Source organism: Bos grunniens, chromosome 3 (assembly GCF_055505025.1).
Source record: "Bos grunniens cultivar Pamir isolate PY7600 chromosome 3, Bosgru_T2T1.0, whole genome shotgun sequence".
Lineage (NCBI taxonomy): Eukaryota > Metazoa > Chordata > Mammalia > Artiodactyla > Bovidae > Bos > Bos grunniens.
The window spans coordinates 41,305,482-41,328,602 of NC_141167.1; the positions used below are offsets into that span (position 1 = coordinate 41,305,482).

At 41.1% G+C, this 23,121-nt stretch overlaps 1 protein-coding gene across 6 annotated transcripts in view; it reads left to right on the forward strand.

Annotated features, from left to right (window-relative positions):
- The window catches only part of AK4 (adenylate kinase 4), a 96,675-nt gene that overhangs the window by 67,025 nt on the left and 6,529 nt on the right, over positions 1–23,121 (forward strand). For all 6 annotated transcript variants that reach the window (XM_086390399.1, XM_086390394.1, XM_086390395.1 and 3 more), the window contains 2 exons: positions 19,220–19,392; positions 22,185–22,303. In XM_086390399.1, the coding sequence (XP_086246525.1) occupies positions 19,220–19,392; positions 22,185–22,303 (292 nt within the window). The remainder of the gene's footprint in view (positions 1–19,219; positions 19,393–22,184; positions 22,304–23,121) is intronic.

Sequence of the window (23,121 nt, forward strand, 5' to 3'; positions counted from 1 at the left end):
GCATCCTGCAAACAGTGGGTGGAAAACGAGCAGTGCAGATGCATGCCAAGGAAACACCAGGGTGGCTGTGAATGGGCTTGGTGAGTGCTCTGTGGCTTGGTCAGCCGTGTACTTGCTAAAAACAGTCCAGTACCATCTTGTCTTCACAGTGTGCTTTTTAGTTGGATAAGAAACACTCTTTTTTGTATTAATATGTGTATAGAGGTGTGGCTTTCCCCCTCTTTTCTTTGTCTTTCTTTAGTTTCCTTAGACGTTCCATGAGTGAGAGCAGTTTTATAAAAATAATTTTCATATTTTCTAAGATATTCAGCCAGTGGAATGTCACGTATAAGTCTTCTAGTTTTGCTGTGAAACTCTGGTTTTGATTTTGCTTTTTTCTTTAAGATGTTTATGGCTTACTAGGTGATATTAAGGTGAAATAGTAACTAAGGCACAGTAACCAACCCTTACAAATAACCAGCTCAAATACAAATTCTTCATTTAAAAAGAAAAAAAGCTGGCTGTGAGATGAGGCCCGTTGGGAGGTGTGTTAGGTAATAGATTTCTTTCCCCCTATTTCTAAACATGGCTGCCAAAACCTGTGCATTTAAACAGTAAAATGCTCTCAGGCTCAGTCCTAATTTATCTCAAGTTGTAACAGAATTGTCTGCCAGATGACTTTAGGTGTAGGTATCGAAATATTTTGTATTTGCTGTCAAAGTTTGGTTTCATGGAAAAAATCTTCAATTTTGGAATTGTAAGTGGAATATAATTTAAACCTTTTTATTGGAGATAAAGATACCTTTACAAGGAGAGTCACCGTTCGGTCATGTTCCATTTATATATCCCATTTGATTTTGTTCTGAGCACTAATGGGTGCTCTCTGTGGGTAATTCTGGGATTTTTTTTTTTTTTTTTAGCAGAAGTCAGAGCCACCTGAATGTGTGCAGTGTTTGTATGTGTTTGCTCTGACCTTATCCCAACTTTGTATTTTTCTTTCTGATTCAGACCTTTGAAGGGTGTGACATCCCGCTGGGCAACATATGCCTACAGAGAAAAAGCCAACAATCACATATCTTCTGAATCACATCTTTCAAGAAAATGCCAAGGGCAATTTTTTTTTTTTCTGTTGCCCTTGGGAATGTAGGGTATGTCAAAAATAAAACATGTAGTACATTTTTTGGAAGGTCACTGAAGACATTCTCTGTGAAGAAAAAAGAATCAGGCTTTCTCCTTGTATGTGTATGAGTGCATGTATTCAAGAGGGTAATACCCACTTACCTTCAGATGTTTAGTCCTTGGGCTTCCCTGATAGCTCACTTGGTAAAGAATCCACCTGCAATGCAGGAGACCCCAGATCAGTTCCTGGGTTGGGAAGATCCCCTGCAGAAGGGATAGGCTACCCACTCCAGTGTTCTTGGGCTTCCCTTGTGGCTCAGCTGTTAAAGAATTGCCTGCAGTGTGAGAGACCTGGCTTCAATCCCTGGGTTGGGAAGATCCTCTAGAGAAGGGAAAGGCTACCCACTCCAGTATTCTGGCCTGGAGAATTCCATGGACTGTATAGTCCATGGGGTCACAAAGAACCTCTGTATCTTCAATCACTATTAGGGCAGTATGTATGCTCTCCCAACCTTGAACAGAAGGTGTGAAGCAATTGGCGTGACTGCTGAAGAGTGGAGAGTCACAGACTTGAAGGAACTCTGCTGGGCACGGTGGTGGTTCTCAGGCCTGCCAAGCATGGATTGAACAGTCATAATCTCTGGCATCTCACCAGGCTCATCCTTCTTGACATACTCATGTGTATAGGAATGAATATGAAAATGAAAAAGATACATGTATATGTACAGAAATCAATATAGTTGTTAGACATTAGCATTTCAATACTAAACTGCAGAGAAACCTAAAGTGTTAAGTCTTTGTGAGGGTCTTTGGTTTAATTAACAGTGTAAGAACTTGGGTTTTTTTTTGTTGTTATTGTTAACTTTTTATTTTATATTGGAGTACAGTTGGTTAGCAATGTTGTGTTAACTTCGGGTATACAGCAAAGTGATTCAGTTATACATGTACGTGTATCTTTTTCAAATTTTCTCATTTAAGTTGTTACGTAAAATACTGAGCAGAGTTCTCTATACAGTAGGACCTTGTTGGCTATCTATTTTAAATATAGCAATGTGTATGTGTCTGTAAACTCTCTAGCTATCTCTTCCCTGTTGGTAACCATAAATTCAAAGAATTTGATTTTTATTCCATGGCCCTTCCTTGTTCAGTGTCTTTGGTGTCTGTATGAGCTCAGAGTATCTGAAAAACACTGTAAGACTCTGGATCTCTTATTCATTTCATTGGATTCTCTCCTGAGACTCTGTCTCTGTGTCTATTTCTGGTGTGTTTCTTCTAATTGATCTGACTGTTGCCTCAGGATGAGGAACAGTCTTAACATAGTAGACAATCCTGACTTTGTTTATTCCATTTGTATTTTCAGGGAATGATTAGATTTTAACATGGAAGCATTAAGGACCATACGGAAAACAAACATTTGAACACATCCTAGGAAAACTTGGTTCAGAGATCAAGAAGCAAATTGAGTATGCATTATTTGTGTATCTCATCAATCCATCTGAGGAGGGAATAGTATTACTTCCTGACCTTACAGTCCAGGAGGAGCAAATGCTACTTAAATAATCATAGTGTAGGATCTTGAGAACACCAGTGAACTAGGTAGGAGGGGAGAGCTAGCACAGAGGAGAAAGTGACTGGCTCTCTTGAGGCCGAGGGAGGCCTCCAGGAGGAGGGGACACAAAATTTTGAAACTGGGAGTAAAGCACAATCTAGACAGAGAAGATCATGCACGAGAGGTATAGAGGTATGAAACAACGTATGTGTTCTGAAAGCTACAAGTAGTTGGATAATTTGAGAGCCAAAAATTATGAGCAGATGAGGCTGTAAAAGTGGGTGGGGGCAAAAGTTAAACACTTCTTGAAAGGCAAAACAAGGACTTGAATAATTGTCAAAGTTAATATTAAAAATGAGTTGGAAGGAAGTTAAAAATAAAAATTTAAAACTGAGTTTGGAAGAGTGAATAATTTATTTTTAACTTTCCTTCCAACTAACATTTAAAAATTAGCTAAATTAAACAATTTTTAGAGGGAGGATGAGGGGAGGGTTCAAAAGGGAGGTTCAATATATATATACATAATATATATATTTATAGCTGATTCACATTGTTGTACAGCAGAAAACAACACAACATTGTAAAGCAGTTGTTGTTGGTTTGACTCCTATAGACCTCTGCAGGCCAGGACTCCCTGTCCCTTACCATCTCCTGGAGTTTGCTGGAGTGGGGTGCCATTGCCTTCTCTGTATAGTTCGCTAGTTTAAGTAATAATAAAACAATTATTGTACACTTACTTTGAACGTGGAAGAAGCATGGATTTGAGAGTCAGGTCTGAATAAGTAGTTTGTAGTCTCCCCTTTCCTGGATTCTTTTTTCTCATCTGTACAATAGGAGTATGTTTGGCATAGGTTTGCAAGGATTGACTAACAAATGTAAAACTTGTAGTAGAGTTCTGGAACATAGTAGGTGGTCAGGTGGTAGATATGTGTTCTTATTTTCAGTGTAAAGATAATTTAATTGATTATTATTAATGGAAACATATGTAGGCAAACACTGATGTAGATGTTAGAACTTAAAGTGTTGAGAAAATTAACAAAAATATTGTCATTCCATTAAGGATCAGCATATTTACCCCTCATTATACACCTGGGGAAAGCCTAAGTAAATGAAATCACTCATCTTCCGTTAAACCTTGTCTAGTAATCTAAAACAAAACAGTATAAAAAGCTGTTGCTTTTCCTATTACTAACAAGAAAACTCAGATTTTGGAAAGATGAACAAACTGATTAGGATTAAAAACAGAAGGTGGTGTTGAAAAAAGCAGACAGTTCATTTTATTATTTTTTTTCAGGGCTGCACTGTGTACCTTGCAGGATCTTAGTTCCCCAAACAGGCCCTTGGCAGTAAAAGCACCAAGTCCCAACTACCAGACCAACAGGGAATTCCCACAGATGATTTAATTTTACTTTTTTCACATTGTTCTTGTAGAAATTATTCATGACCACTATAAAACATTCAGGCCATATGAAAAAACGCAAAGTAAAAGCAACAAATTTTGCCTGAAATCCCAGTAGCCAGAAATAACAAGGGTTAGCAGTTGCAGACCACCATTCTAGACACCTCTCCATGCACATAATGCAGGTAAAACTCTGTAAGAATAACACCATACTTTACATACTTTAAAAAAAAGGCATTCAGTTTTACTCAAATTGAACTATAGCAGAAGCTAAAGTGAACCCTAAGGAATTAATACTGAATTTCAGATAAAAACCTTCTTCATCACAAGGGATATTAATTCCCATGGAAGCCTGTTAAGATTATGAAAAGACGAGATTGACATATTTGTTTTTTTTTAATCTCACATTTCAAATTTAAACAATATACTTCCATTTTTTCCCATCTCCTCTCCCTTTCCTCCCAATTTTGTTAGCATTTAATGTGAAAATGTATTATAAACTTCTCTAACTTCCCATTTTTCAGTTTTACAGTTAAGAAATTTTAATGAATTCTGTGCACTCATTTTTCCCCCATACCACTCCTCTGTTTATTTTATTTTGATTAATCTTAGTTATATCACTGAATATACTAGAAACTGTTGAATTATACACTTTAAACAAGTGACTTGTATATGAATGAAACTGAACTACTTTTTAAAAATTTTTATTGGAATATATAGTTGATTTAAGATGTTTCTGCTATGCAGCAAAGTGAAACAGTTATACATATACATATGTCCACTGTTTTGAAAATTCTTTTCCCACGTAGGTCATTACAGAGTATTGAGTAGAGTTCCCTGTGCTATACAGTAGGTTGTTATTAGTAATCCATTTTATATATAGTAGTGTGTATATGTGGAGAAGGCGATGGCACCCCACTCCAGTACTCTTGCCTGGAAAATCCCCTGGATGGAGGATCCTGGTAGGCTGCAGTCCTTGGGGTCACTAAGAATCAGACATGACTGAGTGACTTCACTTTCACTTTTCACTTTCCTGCACTGGAGAAGGAAATGGCAACCCACTTCAGTGTTCTCCCTGGAGAATCCCAGGGATGGGGGAGCCTGGTGGGCTGCCGTCTATGGGGAGACACAGAGTCGGACATGACTGAAGTGACTTAGCAGCAGCAGCAGCAGCAGCAGCAGTGTGTATATGTCAATCCCAATCTCCCAACTTATTCCTCCCCCGCTACGCTTCCCCCTGGTAACCATAACTTTGTTCTCTACATCTGTGACTCTATTTCTGTTTTGTAAATAAGTTTATTTGCATTATTTTTAACACAGCTTTCCCATTCATCACGTGGTTTACTGGATTTTATTGAATGCCTCTCTTCTCTCCCTCTCTTCCCTTCTCCACTGCCCTCCTGGCAGAACAGCTCCCGAGGTGCTATATTCATGTTTGAAAATATCTCCTTGTTGTTTAATGTTTTAGCTGACTGTGATATTCTGAAGTGGTCCTTGTGTCCTTTGCAGTCGAGTTTCATTGTCTTCTGGCCTGGTTTATTGCTCTGTAGAAGCCCAAGGCCAGTTTGACTGTTTTACCTTTTGTGAATACGGTTTCTTTTCTGGTATAGACTTTCTGAAGAATTATTTCTTCCTCAGTTCAGTTCAGTCGCTCAGTCGTGTCTGACTCCTTGCAACCCCATGAATCACAGCACGCCAGGCCTCACTGTCCATCACCAACTCCCGGAGTTCACTCAAACTCATGTCCATCGAGTTGGTGACGTCATCCAGCCATCTCATCCTCTGTTGTCCCGTTCTCCTCCAGCCCCCAATCCCTCCCAGCATCAGGGTCTTTTCCAATGAGTCAACTCTTCTCATGAGGTGGCCAAAGTATTGGAATTTCAGCTTCAGCATCAGTCCTTCCAATGAACACCCAGGACTAATCTCCTTTAGGATGGACTGGTTGGATCTTCTTGCAGTCCAAGGGACTCTCAAGAGTCTTCTCCAACACCACAGTTCAAAAGCATCAATTCTTCAGCGCTCAGCTTTCTTCACAGTCCAACTCTCACATCCATACATGACCATAGGAAAAACCATAGCCTTGACTAGACGGACCTTTGTTGGCAAAGTAATGTCTCTGCTTTTCAATATGCTATCTAGGTTGGTCATAACTTTCCTTCTAAGGAGTAAGCGTCTTTTAATTTCATGGCTGCAATCACCATCTGCGGTGATTGTAGAGCCCCAAAAAATAAAGTCTGACACTGTTTCCACTGCTTCCCCATCTATTTCCCATGAAGTGATGGGAACAGATGCCATGATCTTTGTTTTCTGAATGTTGAAATTTAAGCCAACTTTTTCACTCTCCTCTTTCACTTTTATCAAGAGGCTTTTTAGTTCGTCTTCACTTTCTGCCATAAGGGTGGTATCATCTGCATATCTGAGGTTATTGATATTTCTCCTGGCAATCTTGATTCCAGCTTGTGCTTCTTCCAGCCCAGCGTTTCTCATGATGTACTCTGCATAGAAGTTAAATAAGCAGGGTGACAATATACAGCCTTGATGGACTCCTTTTCCTATTTGGAACCAGTCTGTTGTTCCATGTCCTGTTCTAATTATTGCTTCCTGACCTGCATATAGGTTTCTCAAGAGGCAGGTCAGGTGGTCTGGTATTCCCATCTCTTTCAGAATTTTCCACAGTTTTTTGTGATCCACACAGTCAAAGGCTTTGGCATAGTCAATAAAGCAGAAATAGATGTTTTTCTGGAACTCTTGCTTTTTCCATGACCCAGCGGATGTTGGCAATTTGATCTCTGGTTCCTCTGCCTTTTCTAAAACCAGCTTGAACATCAGGAAGTTCACGGTTCACATATTGCTGAAGCCTGGCTTGGAGAATTTTGAGCATTACTTTACTAGCATGTGAGATGAGTGCAATTGTGCGGTAGTTTGAGCATTCTTTGGCATTGCCTTTCTTTGGGATTGGAACGAAAACTGACCTTTTCCAGTCCTGTGGCCACTGCTGAGTTTTCCAAATTTGCTGGCATATTGAGTGCAGCACTTTCACAGCATCATCTTTCAGCATTTGGAATAGCTCAACTGGAATTCCATCACCTCCACTAGCTTTGTTCATAGTGATGCTGTCTAAGGCCCACTTGACTTCACATTCCAGGATGTCTGGCTCTAGGTGAGTGATCACACCATTGTGATTATCTTGGTTGTGAAACTCTTTTTTGTACAGTTCTTCTGTGTATTCTTGCCACCTCTTCTTAATATCTTCTGCTTCTGTTAGATCCATACCATTTCTGTCCTTTATCGAGCCCATCTTTGCATGAAATGTTCCCTTGGTATCTCTGATTTTCTTGAAGAGATCTCTAGTCTTTCCCATTCTGTTGTTTTCCTCTATTTCTTTGCATTGATCACTGAGGAAGGCTTTCTTATCTCTCCTTACTATTCTTTGGAACTCTGCATTCAGATGCTTATATCTTTCTTTTTCTCCTTTGCTTTTCACTTCTCTTCTTTTCATAACTATTTGTAAGGCCTCCTCAGACAGCCATTTTGCTTTTTTGCATTTCTTTTCCATGGGGATGGTCTTGATCCCTGTCTCCTATACAGTGTCACGAACCTCCATCCATAGTTCGTCAGGCACTCTGTTTATCAAATCTAGTCCCTTAAATCTATTTCTCACTTCCACTGTATAATCATAAGGGATTTGATTTAGGTCATACATGAATGGTCTAGTGGTTTTCCCCATTTCTCCAATTTAAGTCTGAATTTGGCAATAAGGAGTTCATGATCTGAGCCACAGTCAGCTCCTGGTCTTGCTTTTGCAGACTGTATAGAGCTTCTCCATCTTTGGCTGCAAAGATTATAATCAATCTGATTTCGGTGTTGACTATCTGGTGATGTCCATGTGTAGAGCCTTCTCTTGTGTTGTTGGAAGAGGGTGTTTGCTATGACCAGTGCATTCTCTTGGCAAAAGTCTATTAGCCTTTGCCCTGCTTCATTCCGTATCCCAAGGCCAAATTTGCCTGTTACTCCAGGTGTTTCTTGACTTCCTACTTTTGCATTCCTGTTCCCTATAATGAAAAGGACATCTTTTTTGGGTGTTAGTTCTAAAAGGTCTTGTAGGTCTTCATAGAACTGTTCAACTTCAGCTTCTTCAGCGTTGCTGGTTGGGGCATAGGCTTGGATTACCGTGATATTGAATGGTTTGCCTTGGAAACGAACAGAGATCATTCTGTTGTTTTTGAGATTGTATCCAAGTACTGCATTTTGGACTCTTGTTGACCATGATGGCTACTCTGTTTCTTCTAAGGGATTCCTGTCCACAGTAGTAGATATAATAGTCATCTGAGTTAAATTCACCCATTCCAGTCCATTTTAGTTCTCTGATTCCTAAAATGTCGATGTTCACTCTTGCCATCTCCTGTTTGACCACTTCCAATTTGCCTTGATTCATGGACCTGCATTCGAGGTTCCTATGCAATATTGCTCTTTACAGCATCAGACCTTGCTTCTATCACCAGTCGCGTACACAACTGGGTATTGTTTTTGCTTTGGCTCCATCTCTTCATTCTTTCTGGAGTTATTTCTCTACCGGTCTCCAGTAGCATATTGGGCACCTACCAACCTGGGGAGTTCCTCTTTCAGTATCCTATCATTTTGCCTTTTCATATTGTTCATGGGGTTCTCAAAGCAAGAATACTGAAGTGGTTTGCCATTCCCTTCTCCAGTAGACCACATTCTGTCAGACTTTCCACCATGACCCGCCCGTCTTGGGTGACCCCACAGGCATGGCTTAGTTTCATTGGGTTAGACAAGGTTGTGGTCCGTGTGATCAGTTTGGCTAGTTTTCTGTGATTATGGTTTCAGTGTGTCTGCCCTCTGATGCCTTCTTGCAACACGTACCATCTTACTTGGGTTTCTCTTACCTTGGGTGTGGGGTATCTCTTCACAACTGCTTCAGCAAAGCAGCCGCTGTTCCTTACCTTGGACGAGGAGTAGCTCCTCACCGCCCCCCCTCCTGACCTTGAACATGGAGTAGCTCCTCTCGGCCCTCCTGCGCTCACGCAGCCGCTGCTCCTTGGACGTGGGGTTGCTCCCTTCGGCAGCCCCCTTCGGCCGCCATGGCTGACCTTAGATGTGGGGTAGCTCGTCTCGGCTGCTGCCCCTGACCTCGGGCATGCGGTAGCTCCTCCCAGCTGCCGCTCCTGACATCGGACAGCGTGGGTAGCTCTTCGCCGCCGCTCCTGTGCCGACGCAGCCTGGCACTCTCAAGGTCGCCGCCCCAACCTTGGGCGAGGGGTAGCTCCTCTCGGTGGCGCTTCTGCGCGGTCCGTCGCAGCCGGCGCGGTTCTTTATTTTCTTTATTTTTTCATACTTAAGTAAATAGAATCTCTCAATATAGATTTTGTTTTTCTCTTATATATAGTGTGTCCTTTTGATCTCCAGTTCAGTTCTTTCCTTTCTGGAAAGCTCTCCTGTATTATGGGCATCCCTGGTGGCTTGGTGGTAAAGAATCTACCTGCCAAACAGGAAACATGAGTTTGCTCCCTGGATCAGGAAGATCCCCTGGAGAAGGAAATGGCAACCCACTCCAGTATTCTTGCCTGAGAAACCTCATGGACAGAGGAGCCTGGTGGGCTACAGTCCATGGGGTCACAAAGAGTTGAATATGACTTAACAACTAAACAACACAATTCCGGTATTATACCTTTTTGTTGGTCCATCTGTTCAGTTTTTCTGTTGTATTGGATGCTATATTCTTTGTCTTTATTGTGTTTTGTTTAATTTTTCTTGCTGCCATGTTTCCTTTTGCCTTCATACCTGTTTAGAGCAGAGGAGAACAAATCTGCTTATATTCCATAACTATCTTATAATTTCTCAACCTTTTGGTTCCGTGCATGCTATGCTCCAGGGACTTTGTATTCAATATGCCCTCGCCCTGCAATACCCTGCCCTCCACCCTCCCCATCCATGTGCATCGCTGCATTCACATCTCTACTCAGATATCCCCTCCTCGGAGAATTCTTCGTGTACCATCCCATCCTGTCTATCCACGTCTCTCTTCCTTCTTACCTTATAATCATGTGGTGTTAGATATATATCTGTATTTCAGTGCTTCATACTTCCTTAGCCCCCGCCCCGGGTGTACGGCTCAGAAAGCAGAGATTATATTTGTGTTGTTCGTGGTTGTATTGCCAGTGCCGCCCACTGTGTTTGCCCATAGAAAAGCTTAATAAGTATCTGTCCTATTACAGAAAGTCTGGCCTGCACCCTACAGATAAGCCTGTGTAGGGGATACTTGGGGCAAAAATGTGGGCTGTGGTGAAATAATTTACAAATTCCTTTTGTTTCAACTGAGACACAATGGGACCAATTTTTCCCTAATTTGGTTCTAGAGAATGAGGAAGCAGAATTCTTAAACAGAAGAGCCTTTGAGCAAAAGTTTTGCAGATGCAGCACCTTCCTCAGTGCGATGTACATCTTCCCTTACTGGGAAGAGGGCTTAGTGCTTTTAGAATAGCTTGTTTAAGCACAGGGATTTCAAGTTAGTCATTGTCAGCTACATCCTTAAACAGGACAGATCCTTCCACTGATGCCAGAAGATGTCCATGCCATCTGGGAATTTCCCCACGAATGCCTGCCTACTAGGAATTCTTTAATTTCAATAAGCCATTTCCAAGATCCAAACTTGTGATTCAAAACCAAATTTTCTGTATCCTGTATTTATCAGTAGATCACTCAGTAATGATTATAGCCTATCTAGGTTTTTAAATCATTTACTACTAACCTATAAGCTCTTTGAGAGCAGTACCCACTTCTTACAAATCTCTAAAACCCGAGGGTATATAACAGGAGTCCAAGTGTCCCTGGAAGATCTCAGTGAGCAGGAAGCATGCCCTCGAGCACTCCTGGCGCAGAGGGAACTGTGAGCTCATAGAGTGATAAGAGGTAGCATAAGCCCCCTTTGCCAACATCTGGAGCACAGCTGCTTCTTAATCTTTTCACCATCTGTTAATACAAATTGGCTGAAATAGAATATGGAGGTCTCAGATATGCATACAAATTAATATTGTGTAAACAGATAAGATACAAGAGAGAAAAGTCCTTCACAAAACAGATTTTGATGGTGCTTAGTTTTAAGTTAATACTAAAGGGGTGGTGTGAATGCCCCACTGGATTAGGGGAAACCATGGAAGAATAACTGACTGCTTTCAGCTTTAATCCTTCTGTGATTAATTGTAATGAAGAGTCTGTAACCTGGTTCTTATTTTCCCAACAACTGGGAAGAGATGGGTGGTTAGAAGCCTCCATGCTGGCCCCAGATCTTACTGGAGGTAGGAAGGGGCCCTGAGGTTGCTTGACCTTTTTGCAAGCTGCTGATCCCAGGCGGATGTTGGAAGTTGCCCTTCAGAAGTGCCCTTTTATTTCCATTAAGTGGCGGGCTTTCTTTTCTGCCTGGGAATGTGGTGGTGGACTCTGGCTCTGTGCCTTTCCTCTGGAGTGAATGCACTCCAAATTAGAAAAACAGAAATGTCCTAGTTCCTCTAGTCCTCCGCTGCCTCGGCTTGTTGCTGTGACCCCTCCTGCTCCAGCTGCCCTCCCCCAGGCTCTTGGCGTGGCTGAGAGGGGCTGGGGTCAAGGCGCAGTGGCCAGCACTGCTGGGAACATATTACCAGTCCGGAATTTAGTGACATCTCCCTGCACCTAGTACATCTTTTGGGGAGGTCTAAAAAACAATCTGTGAGGCACTGTAAGCAGTGATGTCACACGATTGCTTCTGGGAGACATTGAACTGCATAACATTTCTGCTTTCAGCATGGACGGGCTGTTTGAACAGGACAGTGCAGCTTTTCCAGGCCGGGTTTTGAGATGAGATAATCCCATTGGGTTTTGAGATGAGGAAATCCCATTGGGTTTCCTGGATGGTGCAGTGGTGAAGAATCCACCTGCCAGTGCAGCAGACGCAAGAGACAGGGGTTCAATCCCTGGGTTGGAAAGATCTCCTGGAAAAGGAAATGGCAATCTACTCTAGCATTCTTGCTGGAGAATCCCACGGACAGAGGAGCCTGGTGGGCTGCAGTCCATGGGTTCACAAAGAGTTGAACGTGACTGAGTGACTGAGGACGCACTCACGCAAGGATCCCACGAGGCCGGTTTTTCGTTCTCTTGATCAGAAACCAGGCAGCAGAACAGTCTCATGTATAGTTAGAGGGAGGAAAGCAAGCTTTCTGTGCTTGAATATGATGCTTATTTTATTTGATCTGTTGGACTTTCTGGTTTCCTCAACAATGGAATATATTCACTTGGAATAGCCTGATAAGGAGCTGGAATGCTGATAGTCATTTAAAAGCATGTCTTTGAGGATTACTTTTAGTAAAAAATAAAACTGTACCACAGCTGCTGTTCTTTCTAAGTGGAAAAATTATTAATGCTGCCACCTGTTGACAGAACTTGAGTGTGCATCAGTCCACTTGGTCAGTAATCCCTGCCTGCCTGGAATACCATATCCACGTGGGACTGTATCCTGGGCCTTTCAGGAATACACACAGCCCCAGCCCTCAGGGATCTTGTAATTTTAATAGGCACCATGAGCCAGCATATTTAAAGAATAATGAATATCCATAGCTAGAGTGGCAAGTTCTCCTTGGGCCTGCCTAGTCTAAATCACTTAATTGTGTGTTTAAAGACTTTATGTATGCATTGAAATACTTTCACATTCAGAATAACCATTCCTATTTAGATTCAGCTTTTCTCTTACAAGACTTCCAAGGGATCATGGTTTAACATTCTCTACATTTGTTAATTATTTGTTTCCTTTCAAATCCTAATATCTTAGCAATTCAAAATACTGAGTTGAATCTCATATGAAGAGTAGCTTTCTAGAAGAGAGTTTGGATGAGTGGATATCAAATGATAACTAAATGTATTCTAAAGTAAGTGCCCACATTTACCCCACCTCCCAAGTCAACATGACCATCTCATGTTCTGATACAGGGACATCTTGCTTGACAGGTTTCAGATAGTCTTCATTCTACCCCTCTGACTTCATGTTCTTTTTTAAAAATGTGTATGGATGCATAATGATGTTCTTTTAAAAATGGCTTGAAACGTTCTGGTCATGTTGCACCTCTTCTGACATTCTCTTCTGAGAATTACAAATGAATTACTTTAAGGATTTGCTCAGCCCACCTTGGAGACACTGATGTAAATCAATTCAAGGGATTCTGGAGCTACCATGCTGCCTTTTAGAATACTATTTCCTGTTTTATGGCCTGAAGCCTTTTATTTATTTATCCACTCCATTGATTTATGTGTTTGGCTGCATTGGGCCTTCTAAGTTGCAGCCTGTGGGATCTTTTGTTGCGACGAGCAGGCTTCTCTTTATTTGTCATGTGGGGGCTTCAGAGCGCGCTGGCTCAGTAGTTGCCCTGTGGCTTGTGGGATCTAGTTCCCCCATCCAGGATCAGACCTGCATAGCCCAGAAAAACAGGCTGAGAAGGCTCAAGTTTGAAAGTGACCTAAAGGGTGATATTGGAGAGAATTGTAACCAGGCATGTTGACTGTTTTCATTGTTGCCATTGGACTAAATCTCAGGAGCTTGAATGATGGAGCCATCGTTACACAAAATGCTCAGGACCATGTAATATTAAGGCTTCGTTTCAATGCTCCCAAAAGTATTAAGTGCATATATTAAAATTTTTCACTTATCACAGGGAAATTTAAAATTGATTCATAAAAAAATCATCTTTTTCAATAGATCAAAGGATATGGAAATTTGTAAAGTATAACATTTTACTTCTTAAATGCCATTTTTCCTATAATGAAATTTTGTGTGCTTCCTGTGGGGCTTTTTGATCAACTAATACTCAAGTCATTTTTGGGGTCTGTATATACTAGCTACAGATTTTCTATGCAGTAAGCATGGTTTATATGTAAATTGTAAATTTATAAAACAACAAAAACAACCATGCATTCACTGCACTGGGAGGCAGATCCTTAACCACTGGACCACCAGGGAAGTCCCTGTCCTGAAGCCTTAAAGTTAGGATCTGTAGATTGAAGGATATTCGTATTTTAATCATCTCGTAGACAGATGAACACTGCTCCCCTGCTCCATGGAGCCTTTGTTCTTGTGGCTAACTAGAGTGACAGACAGGACTTGAGACCTGGGCTGTCAGCTGTGGCCGAGTTGAGCTCCCTGGTGCCTGGGTGGGGACCAGAATGCGGAGTCTGTGTGCTGAGCTGTAACTACGGCCAAGTGCAAAGAGCAACCAGCAACCCCCCAAAGTGTTAGAAAATCTCAGAAGAGGAATTAAATATGGGTCTGAATGTGAGAGCCCAGTAGGTTGGCACTATCCAACATGTTTTTGAAATCTGTTCCTGGTGAATCCAGCTTATTTTGTACACGATTCCATTTCCCACCAATTCCTCTAGAGGCCCTCAAAAAACTCAGAAACAGTTCTAGGGGAGCTGAGCAGACTGCCTTCTACCCTCATTAGACAAGGAAAGTTTAACCAAGATGTGAGTTTTTATTTGTTGGGGGAACTGCTCTTCTTAGAGCTGCCTCTTCTTTCCTAGGGCTTTTTTCAGCTCTACCCAAAGGATAAAGAACAATATTTTCTTGTCAGGGTAGTAGCTAAGTGTTGCTGGAAAATGAGGCCCCAGGGACTGTGACTGAGAATTCAGGTCTGTAAGTGATCTCTAAAATTCTGTAAACACTCCTCAATTAAAGTGTTGCTTACATCTTCAATATAAGGGCGTGTGTGCGTGTGCTCAGTTATGTCTGACTCTTTGCAACCCCATGGATTAGTAGCCTGCCCAGGCTCCTCTGTCCATGGGATTTTCCAAGCAAGAATACTGGAGTGGGTTGCCATTCCTACTCCAGGGGATCTTCCCAACCCAGGGACTGAACCTGTGTCTCTTGTGTCTCCTGCATTAGCAGACAAATTCTGTACTGTCTGAGCCACCAGGGAAGTCCACACTCACATGCTATGAAACCCCAATTCAGAAAGTCGGTTTGTTTTTGAAAATCAAAAGAGAAGTTGCTTAATGCATTGATTTTAAAGTCATCAAGCCATTCCATAACAGAAAGAGGGCTACATATTTAGTTTACAGAGCTCAAGAGAGTCATATAATTTCATGAAATTATTTACAAATAAGGAAGACTAATTAAAGAAGTATGCCACTGTGTGCCAGGCAGTGCTACCTTCCAGGGCTAAGGCCAAGGTGTCCACCCTGTACTTGGTCTTAGGCAGATATGATTTGATCTTTTACTTCCTCAAATACCAGGTAGTAATAATCTGATCTAACAGAAATTGTGAGTTGAAAAAAATCTAGTTAGCAGTTTATTTAAAGGCAATGTATATTTTTTCTATTTTGAAAACACTTTATCTCAGTTCCTATTGCAGAAGCACCATGAACATACTTCCAATCATCATTTCCCAGCAGGTGGGTGCCTTTATGTGAAGGGGATGCTTAGCCAGAGAGTCAGTGTGGGAGGATGGAGAGGATATAGCTGGGTGGCTATTGGCACAGGAGCCTAGACTGCAAGGTTAGAAGTACCTATTTCTCTGCTGAAGCCAGCCTGAATACTGGATGACAAGAGGCCAGCAAATGAGGATGGGAAAACAGTCTCTTTTGATGCTATCTCTAGTACTGGAAAGGCTCTTGTGCCTGGTGGGAGCATGTGTTTACCTTGGGTTAGGCTCATGATAGCTGATGAACTGAGACGTGCTCTGCAAGATAGGTCTGTTCTCGCCTCTGCTTGAACTTGCACTTTCCTTGTCATAAGAACAAAGTTGAAATGTGCCCTGGGTTTGGTTCTCTCTGTTCCTGTGTCCCTTTGCAAAGAGATACCACTTAATCTCTTACGAGATTCTGTAATAAGCAACATCAAATTTAAGAAAAGAAAGTTGGGCCATTGGGTAATTTCCTTTACTGGAGAAATTAGAAAAGAAGCCCCAGGGAAAGCCTAGAATAAACTATCTGTTGTGAAACTCCAGTTTTGTTTTCCCAGTCCACTGCAGAACAGTTCTCTTGCCAAATACAATAGAAACAAATTACTAGAAAAATTGAAAGGAAAAAACCACCAAATTCAAGCCCAAATTTTAGATTCAACAGCTTTAAAATTACTCTGTGGAAATCCTATAAAATTCCTAAATGTTTTTTTCTCATTTCTGTACTTACTGTGATGAAGGCTTACACTGGACTGCAGACCAGATATTGAGTTTAGTAAGATATAGGTAATGGATAATTTCTCATGGAACTTGCAAAATACTGTAAGCAAGTTCATCAGGGCATAAACTTTGCAAATAATTCAAGGCCCTATACTAAGTTGCTCATCAGTGTTAATTTTTTAGGAGCAAAAGCGTAAAGAATGATCAAGACAGAAAAGTCCCATTTCTCAGAGAGTGAGTGAGAAAGGGATAGAAAATAAACATGAATACTCGGAAATTATTCATAGTAATAAGTAATAGAAAAATTGAATAGAATAGAATAAGATAACGAGAGGGAAGTGGGACTATTTTAAATATACTAGTGTAAGAAGTCTCCCCGAGGAAGTTTTATTTATGCAAATATCTCAAATGATAAACAGTCATGTTCAGGGAATTGTAGGAAGAACATTCTAGGCCGAGGACAGCCAGTGCAAAGGCCCTGAGGCAGAGGTATCTTTGATACAAAGGTAGTGAGGCCTGAGGAGAGCAATACTGAATGCAATTTGATGTGGCCAAGGTCAACTGTAGGGAAGTGTAGATAAGGAAAATGGTGTCATGGGCAGCCCAGAGATGAAGCTGTGCAAAGAGGTGAGTTGGATTATAGCTACGGAACATGCAGGAACAAGGAATCAGGAATCTCATCCGTGACTTAGCTCAGACTCCTGGTAATAGAATATGCAAAAGATGATGGATGAGGAGCCTGGGAGGAATGGGCTTTGGAGAAAAGGGCCTGGCCTTATAGACGGGCAATAAGGAAGGCTTTGAAGGGAGCATTGGAGAGAGTTTTCTGCAGAGGTTGTTACCTGGAGCAGGGGCATAGAGACAACTTTGGGTGGGTTTTGTCATATTCAACTGAACAAACACTCTGATATCACCTTGGCATTCATACAACTTGGGGATTGTAACACAGGATGTGGCATGCTCATGTCTGAATAACTGACTTCCTATAATAGGAAAAGGAGTTCTTTGATGGTTAAGTGTTTTAGGGCCAGGAAGACCCATGTTTTCAAAATTCTCCTGTTACTTCTAATGATAAAAGGGTAGAGATGGGATGGTGTCCTTTTTGAAGGGATTTAAAAATTTCTCTTCTGAATATTGCATCTTCTATTATACTTTCTTTCCTGTTCTTCATCCATCTGGCTCTTTTACCTAACTAAGACTTAAAGGACATTTTTTTTTTAAGTGATATTGGATACAGTCAGGTTTTTAACAACAGATCAAACTGACAAACTGTTTAGAAACAAGATACTACTGTGTATTTCTATCCCAGCCAAACCTGGAGTGAAATTTAAAGCAGGTCAATGCCTAGAGGGGGAATTGTTCAGTGGCTAAGTCATGTCCAGCCTTTTGCAACCCCATGGACTGCAGCATACCGGGCTTCTCTATCCTTCACTATCTCCTGGAGTTTGCTTAAATTCGTGTCCATTAAATCAATGATGTTATCAAACCATCTCATACTCTGCCATCCCGTTCTCCTTTTGCCTTCAGTCTGAACCAGCATCAGGGTCTTTTCCAATAAGTCAGCTCTTCATTTCAGGTGGCCAAAGTGTTAAAGATTCAGCATCAGTCCTTCCAATGAATATTCAGGGTTGATTTCCTTTAGGATTGACTGGTTTGTTCTCCTTGCAGTCCAAGGGACTCTGAAGAGTCTTCTCTAGCATCACAATTCAAGAGCGTCTATTCTTTGGCACTCAGCGTTCTTTGAGAGCGGTCCAACTCTCATATCCGTACATTACTACTGGAAAAACCATAGCTTTGACTAGATGGAGCTTTGTTGGCAAAGTGATGTCTCTGTTTTTTTAATACACTGTCTAGGTTTGTCATAGCTTTTATTTCAAGGAAAAAGTGTCTTTTAATTTCATGGCTGCACTCACCATTTGCAGTGATTTTGGAGCCCAAGAAAATAAAATCTGTCATTGAGGGTGAAAGAGGAGAGTAAAAAAGCTGACTTAAAACTCAACATTAAAAACACTAAGATCATGGCATCTGGTCCCATCACTTCATGACAAATAGAAGGGGAAAAGTGGATGGGGAAAACATATATATAATTTGGGATCAGCTAACTGCAAAAAAGAAAGTAATACCTGTGAGTCCAAATTTCAGTTGCAGTTTATTTCCCCACGTTTAGCAAAGTAGGGTGAATTTATACGTTTTGCAGTATCCATATGGTTTCAAAAGCATCAGTTCTTTCTGAGACTGGAATTCTGCCCATCTTACTGTTAAGGTGCAGGCTCAAATGAAGGTCTAAGTGAAAGGTTGTACTTTAATTGATTTGGATTTTAAAAATGTGTATGTGTGTGTGTGTGTGTATGTGTATTTAGTGGTAACCTAAGAATAATATACTCATAAGCTATTATAAGGGCTTCCCAGGTGGTGCTAGCGGTAAAGGGCCTGACAGCCAATGCAGAGGATGTAAGGGACATGGGTTCAATCCCTGGGTCAGGAAGATCCCCTGGAGGAGGGCATGGCAACCCACTCCAGAATTCTTGCCTAGAGAATCCCGTGGACAGAGGGGCCTGGCGGACTGTGGTCCATAGGTTGCCAAGAGTTGGACACAACTGAAGTTAGTACATACACACACACAAGCTGTTACAACTAGAAGGACACAAATATAAATTTGTCCTTTGGTTCTTTAACAGAACAGGAAATGGAGGTGTTACAACTTGCCCAAGGTCACACAGGTAGTTAAGAGCAGAGCTTACACCAGAGCTGGGACTAGTCTAGGTTTTAGTACTTTTTGCTTTTATCATGTGACTCCTTAATGTTTTATATTCCAAATGCTGAAGCTAGGTTATAAAGTAGCATATTTTCTGCTCATATTCAATTTATTGAAGTCAATATAAATTCCTGACTTTTAAAGTTCCTTTCTGGGTAGTATTTGTGCAGATTTGATTATTCTGTCTCTGAAAATAATTCCAACAGCTAATTAGAATTGGGAAGTGTCTTGCATATGATGTATTTTGTTTTGGCATTTAGGTTTTCCTCGAACATTAGTTCAGGCTGAAGCCTTGGACAGACTATGTGACCTGGATCTAGTGATCACTTTGAACATTCCATTCGAAACGCTCAAAGATCGCCTCAGCCGACGTTGGATTCACCCTCCCAGTGGAAGGGTATATAACCTGGACTTCAACCCACCTCATGTACATGTAAGAGTATACAAAGTACTTTCACACGTTGACAAGGAGGTAAAACATTTCAGTTGAAAAGTGGGGGGACAATATGAATAGGCTATTCCAAAAAGAGCAAATATACATAGCCAACAAATATTTTAAAATTATCATTCACTTGTAATGAAGGAATGTAAATTAACACTTTTATTGCTGGTTAGGATCTGGGAACACGGTACTGTTATCTGTATTAGGTATATGAAATGTTAATCATCTTTTAGAGAAGCAACTTAACAACGTACATTAAAAATTTTAAATACATATTTCATTCACCCCACTTCTGGGAGTGCAGTCTATGAAAATGTAAGCACTAGCAGGTAAGGTCATGTACACAGGGAGACTTATTTTGGTGCTGTTTGTAATGGGGAAAATAAAACTTGAAAACATCACAAACGTTCATCTCTAGGGGTGGCTTAATCAATTTGGCAATAATCACATTTTGGAATATGACGTAGTCAGTAGAAAGAAAGTTGAGTTAGTACTATATTCATTGGGAAGATTTCCCAGAGAAGGAAATGGCAACCCACTCCAGTATTCTTGCCTGGAGAGTTCCATGGACAAAGGAGCCTGGTGGGCTACAGTCCATAGGGTTGCAAAGTGCTGGATGCAACTGAGGGACTAGTGCTTTACTTACTATATTCTTTGGCCTCGAGTAATATTTTCCCCTGAGTGTTGTTAATGACAAATGCGAACAGCAGAATGATTCCGTTTTTGTAAAACCATGACCACCCTTATTTATGCATATCTGTTTACATGGTGATAAGTGCTCTCTAGCTTCATAAAAGTAGGGATAAAGATACAAAGGATCTATCCTGGGCTGCCAGTGTTTGGGGCTGGGGCAGAGTAAGGCACAGGGTTAGAGTGAGTGGGGTCATATGAGAAGTGAGCATGAGGATGTACAGGGATGAGAGAGAGCCAAAGGCAAAGAAGATTGCCCTTTAAAAGAACTTCACAATATAATAACTATGTGTCTGCATAAAGTTAAGTACATGTAAAGGTATATGGTTAAAGAAACTTTTGGTAAACTCATTTAAAGAGTTTCTGTTCTTCCTGGTAAAGGCATGAATTAGTTCAGTCTGATCATTCTTATTTGCTAATATATAGTATTACTTGTCCCTATCTAAGTGTGAAAGGTGTGGCTATTGTGTCTTACTGGTTTAATGTTTATGGACTGGGATAGACTTGAATATAGTCAATAACGACTATAGAAAACTACTTCACGGGGTTATGGATGGATACCATCTAGTTCCTTAAGTCATCACTAGGTTCTTATAAGCCCTTTTCATTGAGGTTAAGCAGTAGTCTCCTTTTGAAGTCTTCTTTTAAAAATGTGCGTTATTCTGGAATTCCTGTGTAGAGCCCTTCCATTATTCCATCCCCAAAACAAGTATGGGGGAAATGGACAAGGAGGAAAAGAGGGTTCTGAGTTGGCACTGGAATCTAACACAAATACATCATATTTTGGCCCTCCTTAGACTTGCTGATGTGGAGATTCTTGTAGAATTTGAGTTGCTTTCCAAAGCCTGGGTACCCCTAAAGGAGCACTGCAGTTGCAATGCTATTTCCAAAGACAGCAATGGAAGTGCCAGTTTGGGCCAAGTCAACCAGCTGCTGTGACCAAGCTTCCCTGGGAGACATGCTGTTGTCCTAGCATCCTTCTGCTCTTTCTGGAAGCAGTGTTGTATTTCTGGGTGCTCTGAAGTCCTGGAAATGATTCCTGAGCTTTGCAGCAATAAGTAAAATAAAGGAGAGGAATGAGTGATGGATCTCTTTCTCCCACCCCTCATCTCTCCTGTTCCATCAGGGTAACAGCCCTGTATTATACACATGATACTTATGTGGCTCACCAGTAAATTCTAAGTGTAAGTTATATACTTAAGGCTTTGTGCTGTATTGGAATTTTAGTGCATTTCAAACTTAGAGCCAATTCTGGATTATCCAGTTGAATGCCTGAGCCTTCTGCTCTATGCCTGAGTTCTGCTCTATTCTGCCTTTTGACAGATTGATTTCCTGTGACTATCTGCCTTGGTAGTCCAATAGCCATGGACATGGGAGGTGAAATTCTGAGGTGTCCAATTTGCTTTTGTATGCAGATATAGCTCCCGGGGAAGTCAAAGTACACCAAAAAATCAGATTTTCTAAAATTACAGTTTTTCAGTTGCCAGAATGTTTGTTCGTGGTTATCATGGGTATATGATTCATGCCTATTTTGTTCTAACTTTAGATGTCATTATTTGATTTGCTAAAATAACCTGAGTAAGTTTAATCTTAGAAGAACTACGTGATAGAATTTCAAAGTAGCAAAAACAGGCCTGACATACCTTCTCTTTGATGAGTGTTTTTCCTAAGGAAGCCATTTGGTTCTTTGAGACATTCATTTTCCATTTTAAGAACTCAAGCTTTAGAAAGAAGCTAGTTTTAGGAATATTTAGAGGACCAGAGTGACATTGTCTAGTGGCTGTTTTGTTGTTGGGTGAAGTGGGATGGAATTTTGAACTATGAATTAAAGGTGTCATTTATCAAGCAGTGGAATATGTTTGGAAATATCAGAAGTCTTAAAGATTTCATGTTTCATCTCTTATGAAAAAAGCTTAACATACTTACTAATGCTGTTTGCTTTTCAACCACCTTCATTGTTTTTATTGTCCCCTGGGGCTAACTCATCAGGTGGTGGGAATCAAAGGTGAATGTACAGTTTTGCCCAGGAAAGTTTTTACATATGGAATGGCTTCAGTGTTGGCCACACTAGCTGCTTTCTCTGGTATCTGTAGGGCGTGGATGACGTCACTGGTGAGCCACTGGTCCAGCAGGAGGATGACAAACCTGAAGCAGTTGCTGCCAGACTAAGGCAGTACAAGGATGTGGCAAAACCCGTCATCGAGTTGTACAAGTGAGTGTGCTTCCGTGTTTCCATGCCACTTGGCCAGCTGAAACGGTGTGGCTCCTCACGGGAAGGACAGTGGGTTGCAGTGGGGTGGTGTTTCTTTAAGCTTGACAAACCTGAAAGGCCAAATACCTCTCAGATGAAGTCAGATGAAATGCTGGTGTGTACATGGGCAAGAATGCCTGGTGTTTTTATGCTTAAACTCTTATAAGGACCACAGCCTGATCATCTCTGTGCGATTATCAATTTGCATCTAGACATTTTCATTGTCTTAAGGGACTGAAATAATGGTTTACATTTTGATACTCCCACATGTAAATATATGACTTGGATAGAAGATTAGAAGGGACTTTTTGGCTTAGATATGTCTGGAGGGAGTTTAATAAAAACTAAAGCTATAAACTACAGGTTGCAAATTCAGGTAACTACAGGGGCCAGGCAGGTGATGGAAATGAGTGTCAAACCTGGTGGGAGGCATGTCAAGCTGGGCAGTTGAGTGACAGTTGAATTAGACAGCTCCTCTGTTGCTCGAGCCAATTATCACCATGGAAGCACTCAGGCTAAGTGTGGCCAGTGAGCCTGTTTTTCAAAAGAAGCAGAAGTCAGGCTTTCTCTGCAGAAGAAAATCCCATATTTTATAATATATTGGCCAAAAAATTAAAAAAAAAAATTCTTGGCTATGTTGCAGTTTGTGGCATCTCATTTCCCATCCAAGGATTGAACCTGGACCCCTGGCAGTAATAGCAGCGAGTCCTAACCTCTGGGCCACCAGGCAATTCCCTAAAAATTTTTTAATAACTTGGACGCCAAACAAAGCCCATGTA